This window comes from Augochlora pura, chromosome 7, assembly GCF_028453695.1.
Source record: "Augochlora pura isolate Apur16 chromosome 7, APUR_v2.2.1, whole genome shotgun sequence".
In the NCBI taxonomy this organism is placed as follows: domain Eukaryota; kingdom Metazoa; phylum Arthropoda; class Insecta; order Hymenoptera; family Halictidae; genus Augochlora; species Augochlora pura.
In genome coordinates, this window is record NC_135778.1 from 18,770,874 (window position 1) to 18,785,703 (window position 14,830).

Consider the following 14,830-nt stretch of genomic DNA (forward strand, 5'->3'; position numbering starts at 1 on the left):
GCACATTTAAAAGTGCACGAAAATGTAGAGAACACTCGCTTCGCAGACTATATGTGACGGGGGACAAAAGTATTCGTACGCTTGACGTGTAGAATTAAAAGCAACAATATTTTGAACGAAAACATATATTTAAAAATATATACAACATACAATTACAGTACAATAATTATATACAAAAAATACTTTACGCGAAAATACTGTAAATGTGGGAATTGATATTTTCGAAACACAGGGCCCGTATTGTGCTATACATATTTGGTGTTATAATTATGGTACAGGAAATGTGCCAATGATACAGAAAGACTACCTTCTACTACTATGTAAACACTGTCTATATTGAAATTTCTATGAGATATTCTCTTAGAAGGAATGTAAACACATAAATAGACAGAGACAAAATGATAGCACACTCGAGGTTTATTTTGATTTTCTTCAATATGTCGCGAGGTTTAAGGAAGTTAGTCAGTCAGTGTTCAATGTTTCTTGATATTGGTATCTGTCGCATTTCGTGATGGGCCGTGGTAAAAGATGATCTGACAGTTAAATAAACGCAATTCTTGTTTAAGAAAACAGAAAGTGTGCTATCTTTTTCTTTGGGAGTGTAACTCTTCAAAAGTATTGCAATCTCCAGCTCAGGTATCGGATTTCTACCCTATTGAGAATTTATGGGACGAATTGAAAAAAAACTACTTCGAAAGAATGAAGAACTGGTTGATATCACTACAGAATGTTTTTAACATTCTGACTGATTTAATGTTTACATTGATCAGGATGTTCTGATTCCATAGTGTTGTGTTTATCATTCTAAATGATACGGTATGAATAATTTTCTCTCGGTAATTTCTTACAGTCGTGTTAATTTCAATTCATTTTAACTGATTAACAACGAACACTCTTTAACTGATAACAAAATCGTAACAGTAAATTGGTGAACAGAGGGTGATTATTTACTTTGATAGAAATGGTCTTAGATTATAAATTTAAAAAATGTTCTTTGACTTTTTTAATAAACATATCGTCAAATTAGAATTTTGAAAGTGCCTTTTGACCAGTTTGCTAAAAATTGTATTCATGACATACACTTATATGCAGAATTTAATATTCGTGCAGTTTACATAAGTTTACTAAAAAGTTACAAAAAATAAACACTGTTAATACTTATACAGATGTTTTATTTACATTATCTTTTTGTATCAACATTTTTATAACGAAACAACCAACGATAAATATTTCATAATTCGTTGAATTTTCCAAGACGAAAATCAAATATTAAATTCAATTATCTGTAATAACAAGAATATTTATTAGCGTTTTGTGTATCTATACATAACAAAAATTCTAAAAGCTATTATCTTTGCAAACGAAGACGTTACCTATTATTATTTGAAACTCTAGCGAGTAACGAGATCGCTGTTCGATATTGAAAGCCCATAAATTACATTCGACCGTAACTAGTCTATATGCTGGAATGATTAAAAACGTAGCGTATATAATTAACTACAGTATATATAAAGTACATTTTCCATACGTTCTATATTTTGACTATGAGGCCATCATTACGAGTACCTTATTAAGCAATATTTCTGTTGCAAAACTTATATCAAATACTCCATGATTAAAAATAACTTAAAAATTTATTTCTATGATGAACAGTTTGTTTAATAGAGCATATTCTGATTTTAAAATGAAATTAAATTTGTCACAGATTGTTATTATTCAGCAAGATCAAAAATAGGGGTAATATTATAACAATAAACGTTTATTATTACTGCTATGTGGCGGTATATCCGACGCATAATTTTATTTAAATGGATATGTATAGAGAGGGCAAAAAGAGTATTCGGAAAGTTTTTAAAATAGTATAACTTTTTTTTATGTAATTTTTGGCGATGTTAATAGAGCTAATTTTATATCAATATCTATATCAATGGAATCTGTAAACTCGCAGAAAATACAATTAAGTCAAAGCACAGAAAATAATTTAAGAATAAATGGAATCTATTAATATTTGTAAAATATAATTTTATATAAAAATTACCCACTTAGAAAATGCAAATACTTTTTCCAGTGTTAGAAATTTGTCTTACGTGATAAACTTTTGAAATGTAATGCAACAATGGGCGGAAGATAATCTGGCTGGCCGGTGAACGGGAAATATTCAATTGGAAATCCAGGACTTGGAATATATTCTATCTCTCCAATATGCTCTTTATCGACATTGTTCGCTCCTTCGCAAGACAACCAAACGTAAAACTGAAATATGTACCTATGTATATCAATATATTCAATCTTTGTATTTCAACATGTCATCCCACCTGGGAAAGTTGTATTTGAAATGAAACGAAGAAATATCAATTCGAAACTATACTGAAATCTATTATTTTCTTATTATAAATCGTTTGCGTAAACATACCTTCTTTGACTTTTGTATTGTTTTTTTCAAATCGGCTGGTATATTTTCCGGCAAACTAGAAGATTGATTATAATAATCGGGTACCCAGTCGAATCGCTATAAGACATTTAAATGTAGTACAAATACAGTGACATAGTCAGCCCCATAAGTATTTGTACCCATTGCAAAATTTTACATGTATCCCTTGATTTCAACAGATTTCTCTTATAAGCAATGAGGGTACGAATACTTATGGGACTGACTGTACGTTCTACGATTTTTCTCTAACATTACTTTATTGAACTTCACAAGAACACAAGGTTGCAACGGGTTCGAATATCCATATGGGTACTTGCTACAAGGTCCGAGACTTTTTACGTTGAAATAACACGGTTTATGCGGATTATTCGATTGGAAATTGTCATCTTGACAATCCACATCGTATTTAGATACATCTTTATTATACTCTAAAATAAAAAATCAGTATGATGAGAATTTCTAAAATACCATCTTTCTACGCATTTTCAGGATATTGATCCAGAAATCAGTAAGGTTTCTGTGAGAAAATTTTCCGAATATAAGTATATTTGTCACTAACAAAAACATGCATATATATAATATAAATGGTTTAAGTACCTTTTAGAAAATTGGTCAAAGCTCGAACATGTTTCTTTGGTCTGGCTCTATCAACAACATGACTTACTGATATGATAGGCGAAACTGACGAAATGCTTGCCGGCTTAAACGAAATACCTTCAAAAAAATTTAACTCATTCTATTTGCAAACTATTTTGGTAAAGAATTGCTTACAAAAATCTTTTGGTATTACTGTCACATTCCTAACAACATAATCTGCTCACCTGGACTACCAAATTTCAAAGGTGATCGGAAGAGTGCAAAATTTGTTCCAGGCATAGACCTCATAGATGAATCAAAATATTGAAAATATGGTTTGTCTAACTGAGAAACATAATTCATAGCGATTGCCATTTGTATCGAAAATATTGTTCCCAATACAATGAAGAAACAGATGTAGAATACTATTAACTGTACTAAAATTTGAAAAGATGTATCATGTTTACAATAAATAAATAACATTTCATTTTGTAATAAAAGTATAGAAGGTATGCTACAGAAATAGAAGAAAAAAGCAAAAATTATTTGTACAAAGTTTATATGCCTCGCATTGTCTACCATACTTATATCGTACATGTGTATAGTAGGAGCTTATAGTATTAAGAAAGTCAAATCTAAATTTTAATAAATATTTGTAATAAATATTTTAAACATTTAATTACGAATGTTTTTTACGACGAATACATCTTGAATTTGTTGAATGATATAACAATGTATTATTATAGTATTAAAAATATAGAAATATGTAGTGACGTCGAAAATCTAACAAATTAATGTGGGAAATGTAATTCCCAATATGCAACAGTATCCACGTGTAAAAAGTTAATGAAAATTGAAATAGAAAGCTCATTCGAAGGAAGATAACAGAAACAGTAGTATTGCGATGTATATGCATAACAGAATGTTTAAAAATTATAAATAAAGCTAATATTTTTAAGATCACAAGTTCCCATTAAAAATCATTTTACAAAAATAACTTACAACTTTTTGTAGTCATTCATTCTGTTTCCTTTTTTAAAGTAATTATTTGTGTTATTCTATAAATATTTGAAATTTGTGTATATATTATAAAGACGTATCTTATAAATCGTACAAACAATCGTCTCGTATGCTATTTATTATTTAAACATTCTGCAAGCCGAAAACTGTAGTAACAAAAAATACAAAAATAACAAGATATAATTAATGTGACAATTGTGATAAACGAAATATATATAATATGTTACCCCATTCTTTCGCTGTTCTATCAAGAAATGCTTTCCGGTCTCCGTTCCAGATAAATCGCAGGAAATTTTTCAAAGTACCTAAATCAGGCGCAGGTTTTCGATTTTCATAATAGTTATCATCGTGTAATATAACCATATTTAAAAATTGATATTACCAAGTCGTGTCAGAAATTGAACAAAGGTTAACGTGCTATGCTTTGAAGTTAGTTTCTATGTAGTTTCCGGTTTCGATTACCTATCCACAGGTCATTTTATCTTACAATAGTTAACATAGAAATGCATGGAAGAATCTTTTGTCAAATATTCGCGTCGTCGCATTACGGAAATATAGTTTTAACCCCATAACCTCACAATCGTAAATATTACATAATTGCAAATAAACTTTTTGTGGGTGGGCACTGACGAGAGTCGCCCAATCCACAAGGGTTCGGGGCGAAGAAGGCCCCGTTACGAACGGTATGTGCACACGTCTAGCTTGATCGACATGCATGATCCAGCCGATAAGATTATCTTCGTCGTACCAACAAAAACTACCGGTTCGGCCGACATGGGAGGGAAAAGCTTCAAGGTTGTCGGGGCTGATCATAGAGGTGCAGTGCCGCGGGATGCTAACATCCCGGAGCACGACATGAATGGACCCATATGTTATGGTTTCAGATATGCTTCGCGTCTCTCGCTCCCTAAGAGAAGCCTTCACTGTATACACCCAATCAGTACTTCCCCAAAGGAATCAATTGGCTGGAAGTAAATTCTTTGACCATCGCGTTGACCGTAAGGTGGCATCAGCGGGTCAAAGGCACCGATAATGGCGGGGACAACGAGAGCGTGTTCCTGGGTGCACCGTCTGACGTCCTAAAAGGGCTAGGATTTTGTCTGGCGGTATGTCTAACCCACGATAGTTATCCTGGTTACGGGGGACACTCGGCCATCAACGGCCTAGACCAGCGCTTGGCCCGAAGGTCGAAGGCGCGTAGATACCCTCTACTCCGGGTGGGTGAGTGGGGTAACATGGCCTCCCTCGCTGTCGCAACGGGTTTTGCGTACTATGATACATATAACGAAGAAAACCCCACACAGATATCTGCGCGATGCCGCGCCAGTGGATTGGATGGACTTGAGCGCGGGCGATTCTTGAGACGGTGGTTCGAAGAATGGAAACGATCGGCCGCTCAACAGGTCCGCATTGCGTTCCCTGAGGAGGAAGCAGCGGCACTTTTATATAGTTAAGTGTGTTGATGTTTGGGTAGAACGTGCCTGAGAGCGATAGCCCTCTTACCGTATGGGATTGAGGAGTGTGGGTTTTGGTATTACCATCATGGGGGGTTAGGTTGAGGATGTCGTTAAGTTGGCGTGGGGAAAAAATTTTCAAAGAAAACCCCTAGTGTGGTTTGATGTTCATGAGTTGGTAGGGACTAAAAGTGAGGTTAGGGTGGTCGGTAAAGGAGTGTGGTGATAAGGTAGATGGTCGCGTTATGTGAGGTTAGTGATGTCCATTGGAAACTTGGTTTTAATTTTGTAGGGGATTCTGTTTCGATCGTAGAGACCGGTGACTCGGATGAGTGGGTTAGAGTGTTGGCAGACGTTGTATCTGGAGATGAGTGTAATAATGTGTGTCGAGATAAGTTCAATGTTGGTTTCAAGGTGAAGTTGGTTTGTGTGATATCTTGGCGGTTTGTCTGTAATTATTTTGAGTAATTTATTTTGATAAATTTGCAGGTTCTTAAGAGTGGATCTGGGGGCGGTGCACCAGATATGTGCACCGTAGGTGAGAACCGGCCTGAGACAGGATTTGTAAAGTATGAGCCTGAGACTTTGTTTTATTATCGAGCCACGCGATATGAGGGAGTGTATGGAAGCTGCTGCTTTTTTGGCTTTATTTATCCTGTCGAGTACTGCTGGAGTCCAGCTGAGTTTGTGATCGAAAACTATTCCTAGGTATGTGACCTGGGTGGACCATGGTACTGGGTGTCCATCTACGAATAAAGGGGTGTTGATGGGTGCAGAACCTTTTCTTGGGAAGCATATGGCTTTAGTTTTGATTGGGTTGAGCTTTAGTTTCCAGTTATCAAAGTAGGTGGATACTGTGTTGATGTATTCTTGCAGCCTGGAGTGTAGGGTGAGCGAGGACCAGGAGGAGGAGATGAGTGTGGTGTCGTCAGCATATAGTGCAAGGTGGCAGTCCCTGGCCGTTGGGATATCGTTTATGAAGAGGTTGAAGAGGAGAGGGCCAAGTATGGAGCCTTGGGGGACTCCTGCTGTTATTGGTAGGAGTTCAGAGGAGGATCCTGTGATTGTGACGAATATGTGCCTGTTGTGGAGGTATGATTGAATGAGTTTGATGAAGGTTCTTGGGAGGGAGAGCTTATGCAGTTTGAAGAGTAGGGCTTCTGACCACACCGTGTCAAAAGCTTTGGTAAGGTCGAAGAGTATCATAGCAGAGGTGCGATTGGTGTTACGTTCATGGGTAAGGAGTTGTGCGACTCTAATTAGCTGGTGGGTGGTGGAGTGTTGAGCTCTGAAGCCAAATTGTTGGGGGATGAGCGTTTGAGTGGCGCTTAAGGTGTTGGTTAACCAGATGTGTATGCATTTTTCGAAGATTTTGCCTATGACAGGGAGTAGGCTGATGGGTCTGTAGTTTTCAGGAGATTTGCGGTCTTTGCCTGGTTTGGGTATAGGGACAATCCTAGCTATTTTCCAGGCATTAGGGAAGTACTGCAATTTTATTGAGTAGTTAAAGATGTAGTACAGCTGGAGAACTATTTTTGGTGATGCGTATTTGAGTGTGGGTGGGGTGATTCGATCGTAGCCAGGGGTTTTATTGTCCCTCTGTGCTAATATTGCTTTGTGAACTATGGGTAGCGGAACATGGAAGTCATGGTAGGCTGTGGCTGTTGGGGGAGTGTTTGCGTCTAGTGTGTTGGTTATGAAAGAATTGATTATTGGGTCATAGTTGGAGTGGGCGGAGGTGGAGTTATTGTGTGTGAGTTGGAAGGACTTGCATAGGTGGTTGGCTTTGTCAAGGTCAGTGGTGTAAGTGGTGTTGTTGTGTATAAGTGGGGGGATGCGTAGTTTTTTCCCTGTCAGGGTCCGGTGGTTAGCCCAGAAGGTAGGGTCAGGTTTGGTTTGTTTACGGATCTTATTTTCCCAGGCATTGCTTCTAATCCTGGCTATCCTTGTGGTGATTTGCGAGGTGAGAAGTTTGGCTAAGTCTTTGTAGTAGTGGAGTCCATGACGCTGCCAATGTTTTCTAGCTTTACGTCTGGCTTTAATGAGGTTTATGAGGACCGTGTCTGAGGAGGTGTCTATGTGGTTTTTGTGCGGTATATACTGGGTTGAGGCTTTCTTGACACAGGCTAGAAGGTAGGCCTGGAGATTAGTGATGGCACTGTCTATTTGGGTTGTTGTGTTGAAGGAGGTTTTGAGTCTGTGAGTCTTCGTGTACTGTTTATATGCGTCCCAGTCAATGCTGGGAATTGTGCGTGGAGGTGGAAGAGTACCTGGTTTGGGTGTGAGGAGGACAGGTCTGTGTCTCGTGGAGAAGTCGTCTGTTGTTACTGCGTGGAACGTATGATGGTGTTTGATGAGAAATAGGTCGAGAGTGGACGGACGGAGTTTGTTATTAGGAGGGATAAAGGTGAACGTGCCAGGGTGGTTGACAAGGTATGGGGAGGCGGAAGAGTGCCTGTAGAGGATGTTTCCAGAAGCGTTGTTCTGGAAGTTGTTCCAGGATGTGTGTTTAGCATTCATATCTCCTCCGACAATGAAGTTGCCCGGGAGGTTTGTGATTTGATCAAGTTCGGTGAGGGTGAGTTTGTGGCCGGGGGGAATGTAGACTACGCCAATGTGAAGTGAGGGGTTGTGGAGTTTGATGTAAAGGGCTTCAAGGTTTGTGGTGGGGTTAGCGTGCAGTTGGAATTGGAGGCTATTGCTAATTAGAATGGCAACTCCTCCATGGGAGGTGTCGCGGTCCTTTCTGAGGAGTTGGTATCCTGGGAAAGAGAGGTTTTTGGACGGGTTAAGCCAGGTTTCAGTGATAAGTGCGATGTGGATATTGTGCTTATGGAGAACGTGGAGTAATTCGAGTCTCTTGGGAAGGAGGGACTCGGAGTTCCATAGAAGAATGGTGGGGAGGTGAGCCATTATTCCAGGGAGAGAGCAACTTCTACGAACGCTTCCATGCGCTCGATCTGTGTTTTACAATTCCTGAGTTTTGATATGAGGGTTTTGGCTGCTTGGATCATTAGTTTGAAGTCACAAAGAGTGGCTAGCTCTTTGTACAGGGAGAGGGCTCCCGCAAGGGAGTCTTCGCTCAGGGTCTGGTTGGTTGTTGATTTATGCGTGTCTTTGAGGGTGGAAGGATTGAGTCCGCATTGCGTTCCCTGAGGAGGAAGCAGCGGCACTTAAATACTGGGCACTCTTGATACATGACTCCGTCCAAGGGGAGGGGTCGACCACGGATTGGTTTGCACGCCACTTCATCACCGACATGGTTAAGTGGGCGTGGACTGTTAATATACACGCAGGAGGAGCGGTAACGGGCGTGAGGACCCTAGCTCGTTCTGGCGGAGCGCTCTCAACGCGGAATGGCAGCAACTGTGTATCCAAGTGGACGGCCTGGCAGCCAATCTACCTATAACACGATACCGGCTAGTTGGAGTAGCCGATGCTGCGTCCAGGTTCAACAGGATGAAGACGATCCAACGCTCAAGTTCGCCCTGATGATAATAGACATGAATGACTGTACGGGGCTCGTGATTAATCTTGCGATTGTTCGAGCACTGTGAGAAACTTGCACGACCTGTGCCGACCAACTGTAATATTTACTAGCTCGAAGGACCACCTCCCCTAGCAGGAGGAAAACAAAATGGACAAGTTTTCTGTTAACAACTGTATTTAATAACAACAACCCAGTACGCCACCAACAAATTGACGTATGGGGACTATGACAAACTTGAACTATGTAACGAGTAACTATAACGAGACGAATACGTCACCAACAAATTGACGTACGTCTCCAACCGATTGACAAACTATGTGTGTAACTAACTAACTTTGTAACGAACTAGACGAGGCCCGGACTTCCACCCTTAATATAGTCCGCGGGCCTCCCTACCATCTTAACTAGGAGGTGGGTACCGAGGAGAGTCGCCCAATCCGCAAGTTTCCGACAAGGAAACTAGACTTTCCCTCGGACAACGTTTGGGACCGAGGAGGGGGTGCCGCGGACGCTCCCAGAAGAGTCCCGTTCCGAAATGCGGGCCTCCGGAATTCCCCAACATGTGCGTTGCAGCTTGCTAAGTCCGTGTCCGACTTTCGCGACTCTCCCAAGTCCCTTGCCGAGGACCCATGGATTTATGGCCGGTAATACTGGTAAAACACTTACGGTGAGCCATGCGCCTCGAGACCGGCCGAAAATACTATTTCCCGAAAGCGCGGGTGATAGGCCCACACCGTAGCCAATTTCAACCGTCCCGAGCGCGCGGTCACCGCCATAAACCGTCAAGCGGGCCTCGACAATGACATCGAGGCGCGTGATTGGGGTCTATCTTACAGAACTCATCCTCTGAATGAATAGTTAACGGGGGTGGGTTGGATTGTCGATTACTCGGCGGGGGGACACATGACCTGGCAACAAAGCTGGGACGACCACAGTAGTCCAACTGTGCCCATAGATTCTTGGCGACGGGGGGTGCCCATACGAATCAAAGATTATGGGCACCGAAGAACTCAAAACACTAGTTATACCACCGCAGGGGTTCTCATGGGGACCCAATTTAACGACGGGACAGTGATACTCTAGGGAGAGCGGGACGAAAAAGCCACTGGCATCGTCCAGCATTATATCGGACGATCAGTAGGGTTTAACCCCGACTAATTGAAGAAATGGTCTGCCAGACGTGCTGAGCCAGGAAAAGAGGATGGGGGCCGGGCAGCGCCCGCTTCGGACCCCCAGACAGAAGTAACTCGTCTCACAATGGAGATCGAACGTCTCAAGGCTGCTTATACGGCAGAGAGTAGAATTCACCGCAATCACGAAGATGCGGGGCCGTTGGGGCACGAGCAAGATCAGCGTCTCAATCAGGGGGAGAAACTGGGTCGGGATAGACCCGAGTTGGAAGTCCAGGAAGCAGTGAGGGGTGGTGCGCAACGTATTGAGACAACTAGGCCCCAGCCCAGGCCGGAGGTTCTGGAGGAGCATGGCGTGAAGGTGGGGGGTGCAGTTGCGGTAGAGAGGCACTAAAGCACCACCACCGTGACGACTGGGTTGGGAGGGGAATGATCATCCCCGAACCGGGATGGACGCCCGCCCTATTTACGCTTAAGAGAGACGAAAAAGTGACCGAAGTTATAACCGAGATGGGAGAGGACTTAAATTGCGGTTGCGGGGTGCCTGGCTGGGGTATGCAGTACAACGAGTTTCTCTTACAACTTAAGAAACCGATCGTGGACCATGCCCCCTGTGGGGGGTGCGTACTCGGCAAAGGCGTGTTTGAAGTTCACGTGCACTTAATATGGAGAACAGCATTCCCCCGCGTAGGCGATGCAATCTTAGACCGATTTTGTCAGCTAAAAAGAAGTGTCCCTAGGTGTTGTCGTCATGGCCTTCAAAAACTCCTGAAGATTGAAACCGGGCAGTATAAGATGGAAGGGCCTGAGGTCCGTCCCTACTGGAGGGAGTTTTGTTACTGGGAGCTAGGGTTTGGATTCCTATCGTATAAGGATCCAGGCGACATGCTAGCTGAAGCCAACTGATATTAGGGGGGCCGTTAGGAGAACACGAATATCTGAGCCTTCTAGAGGAGGAAGTCGAGAAATTCATGACGACGGAGTGGAAAATCCCGGCTCGCATCCCCACCATCAAGGAGTGGACGGCTACCTGCAAGTGGCTCGAAGGACCACAATGTTTGGGCTCGTGGTTAATCTTTCGATTGTTCGAGCATTGGATGTACTTGCACGACCGTGTGCGGACCAACTGTACTATTTACTACTCGAAGGACCACCTCCCCTAACAGGAGAAAAACAAATGGACAACAAGTTTTGCTAACAACTGTATTTATCTAATAACAATCCAGTACGTCACCAACAAATTGATTGTATGGGGACTATCTACTCTGAGGGCCGACTCAGAGCAATAGTGTCGTTAATGAGCGAAGTATATACAAACTGACTATGCAACTAGCGTAACTAGCGTGAACTGGGTAACTACGTAACTATAACTCTAACTAGACGAGGCCCGGACTTCCACCCTTGATATAGTCGCCGGGCCTCCCTACCATCTCAAACTAGGGGGGTGGGCACTGAGGAGAGTCGCCCAATCCACAAGTGTTCCACAAGGATTGGCTCAAAGCTTCCCACCAGACAACGTTTGGGACCTAGGAGGGGGCACCGCGGACGCTTCCAAAAAAGTCCCAATCCGAAATGCGGCCTTCCGGAATTTCCCAACATCTGCGTTGCAGCTTGCTAAGTGCTGATCCCAAACGTGACGTATTTCCGCGACTCTCCCAAGTACGTTGCCGAGGACCCAGGGTTTATGGCCCGGTTATAGTAGTAAAACGATGAAGATGAGCCATGCGTCTCGGGACCGGTCGAAACTACTGTTCTCTGGAAGCGCGGGTGACAGGCCCACACCGTAGCCAATTTCGACCATCCCGAGCGCACGGCCACTGACATAAACCCGACGAGCAGGCCTCGACACCCAGGTTACAGGACCTTGCGAAAACTGGATTACGTACCCAGTGTACGATCTTCTGTCCACCTGGCACCTTCCTCAATCGGCATCTACATATTCCAATGCACCCTCATCCGAATCCCTAAAATCAATTTAATAATTAATTGCGCCTTTAAAGTACCTTAAGACCATCTTCGCTATTGCCCAATGCTCGTTTCCGTAACAGTCGTTAAACTGGGCTAGAGCGCTGACAGCATCTGCTATATCCGGTCTGGTAGCGACCGCCAAGTACATACGTGCCGCGATTAATTCGCGATATGACATTCTCTGACTTCCATCAACCTTTGCTTTGTTCAAAACTGTGTTTTTGTTCATTGGTGTGGCCACGGGATTACAGTCAGCTAAACCGAATTATCTCTCAAGGAGGTCCATTGAATTGCGATGCGAGCACTACAGTATCGACGCGTGGGTGGTATCTCCACCCTTCCGGGGTTATAAGGCCCGGATTGAACCGTTGGAGGACGCGTGATGCCGGTGTCGCCGATATATTACCCGCCAAATTAATATTGGGTAACGGATTCAAATGGTAGAGCAGTGGTTGCGCGTACTATGTTGTTGTTTCCTCGACTGCTGGAGGTAGAATTATGTCTCGACTGCTGGAGACCTTGGACGAACGTATGTGGACCTCGACTGCTGGAGGTTGTGTATATTTCGACCGTTGGAGATTGTGTTGTGTATATCTCGACCGTTGGAGATTGTGTGATGTCGACTGGTTGTCGACTGTTTGTAGAGTCCCTTGATGTGGACTGGTTGAATCGTGGTTGTAGACTTAAGCTGAAGTGAAGACGAATCGTTCGACTCGATCGTCGTCGAATTAGGATCCGTTCGGGGGGGGGGGCTTTTCTGCCTTTTTTGGGGGTTCCGTGAGAACTTGCAATTCGATATGTAAGGACACTGATTGGGTTTTACCTACTGCTGCATAGTACCAATCAGTGTGCCTTCGTTGACTTGGTGACTCAATCTTGTCGCGTGCGAAGATGTTGTATGTGTAATTTATGACGTTAAAGGTGCTACGGGAAATCGTCCAGGTCAGCCTTCGACAGTTACGGTACCGTCGCGTACTCGAGTAGTGTGACCCTTCGGATTACCCGATTTACGGCACGTCCCAGCTGTGGGCTTCAAAAATGCTATTAGGAAGTTCTCTTAGAAATCTTAACTTAGAATAGGGTTAGAAGACCCTTTTTACATCTGGCGACCAGAAGCATGCTAATTTAATTTCCGTCTTCCTCAATAATCATTACGTGTCATAAAGGGTCTTCTTCTCAAAAATAACCTTCCTCGCGTCCGTGTCATAAACCCCATCGGTAGAAACTCCAGGCGATTGTTCTGTAGCAGCCGTAGAACTGCAACAAACTCTCTTGTCGTGCAACATTGTAGCATGTTACTATACGTGCGGTCGGAGACCCGGCGAGGGCATACGCACCGGAGGCACGAGGCGCCCGATCGGCGTTTCTTAACCAAGAGACGATCGGGCGCGAATCCGAGAAACGCGGGCGAAAAGCTCGGCCACTTGGTCGTCAGCTCGCGTCGAGTCCGGACCTTACACGCGCTAATTAAAAAGAATAAAGTTTCGTTTTGAACACGCAGAGTGTGATAGAAGAGTGGTTATTTCCCCCCTACCACATCAATTGGTGACTCCGACGTGATCGTGCGAATAACAGTGTACAAGTGCATTTTAATAAACAGTGACAATAAAAGAAAAACAGTAAAGTTAAATATGACTACACCTAACGATGGTGCGTCGTACCCGCAAGGCGCGTCCGCGGAAGCATCGGTGTCGCGAGTGTCTGTTCGGATACCCGAGTTCGAGGGTCGAACGCAGTTTCGAGGCATCGGGGATTACGACCGAGGCCACAAAATTCGGGTATGTTTTGGGAACGTTGAACCCGGTGTACGCCGCGGAAGTCCGCGACGTTATAATGAACCCGCCAAATACTGGACAGTACCAGAGGTTAAAAACGGAACTCATTCGAAGGCTCATTTCGTCGCAAGAGCAGAAAACGCGACGTTTGCTGGAATCAGAGGAAATGGGAGACAGGAAGCCTTCTCAATTTCTTCGACATCTACGCGGTCTGGCTGGCAACAACGTGTCAGATAGTATTTTGCGTACGCTGTGGATGAGTAGGTTGCCTAGTGGTATGCAGGTAATCTTAGCGACACAGAAGGACACGGAAATGGACAAAGTGGTCGACCTGGCGGATGCGATAGCCGAGACGATGGGCCCCCGGATCCAGGTAGCGGAGGCGTCGGCATTTACCGCGCACCGAGCAACGCGCCTCAAGACCTCGAGGCACTCATAAATTTAAAAATGGCACAAATCAGTCTGTCATTTCAGCAGGAGATTGCGGCGATTCGACACGAGTTGATTGGCGGTGAACGTGCTTCGCGTTTCGATCGCCGGTATCGCCTTCGATCGCCTGCCCGTCGGGAGCCGAGTCAACGCTCCGTGTCGCGAAGACGCGTGGAACAGATGCAGGGTAAATGTTTTTACCATTGGCGTTGGGGAGCGAATGCGAACCGGTGTATTCCACCGTGCAATTGGAACTCGATGTCAGGAAATGAACCGGGCAGTCGTTGATGGCGGCAGATGACTTGAGCCCAATGCCGCGTCGTTTATTTGTGACCGACAAGACGACGAAAACGCAATTCCTGGTCGATACAGGAGCCGACCTTTGCGTATACCCATGATCCATGATTCGTGGCCCCGGGAAGAAATCGGATTATGTGTTGTTCGCAGCAAATGGTTCCGAAATTGCAACGTTTGGTACAACCACGTTAACGTTGGACTTTGGTTTACGTCGCGAGTTTACGTGGAGATTTGTGGTAGCCAGTGTATCCAAGCCAATT

The 14,830-nt window shown here is 43.7% G+C and overlaps 2 protein-coding genes across 2 annotated transcripts; one reads left to right on the forward strand and one right to left on the reverse strand.

The window, feature by feature from the left end:
* Positions 1 to 1,187: 1,187 nt before the first annotated feature.
* Positions 1,188 to 4,390, reverse strand: LOC144473144 (sodium/potassium-transporting ATPase subunit beta-1-like). The gene is made up of 8 exons (XM_078186764.1): positions 4,255 to 4,390; positions 3,253 to 3,444; positions 3,029 to 3,145; positions 2,687 to 2,859; positions 2,414 to 2,509; positions 2,088 to 2,253; positions 1,374 to 1,463; positions 1,188 to 1,283 (listed from the first exon to the last, which is right to left on the reverse strand). The coding sequence occupies exons 1-8, from the start codon at positions 4,388 to 4,390 to the stop codon at positions 1,276 to 1,278; spliced, it is 978 nt and encodes a 325-aa protein (XP_078042890.1). The 3' UTR covers positions 1,188 to 1,275.
* A 9,326-nt stretch (positions 4,391 to 13,716) lies between these two features.
* Positions 13,717 to 14,283, forward strand: LOC144473621 (uncharacterized). Its single transcript, XM_078187662.1, has one exon. The coding sequence runs from the start codon at positions 13,717 to 13,719 to the stop codon at positions 14,281 to 14,283; it is 567 nt and encodes a 188-aa protein (XP_078043788.1).
* The last annotated feature ends 547 nt before the right edge of the window (positions 14,284 to 14,830 follow it).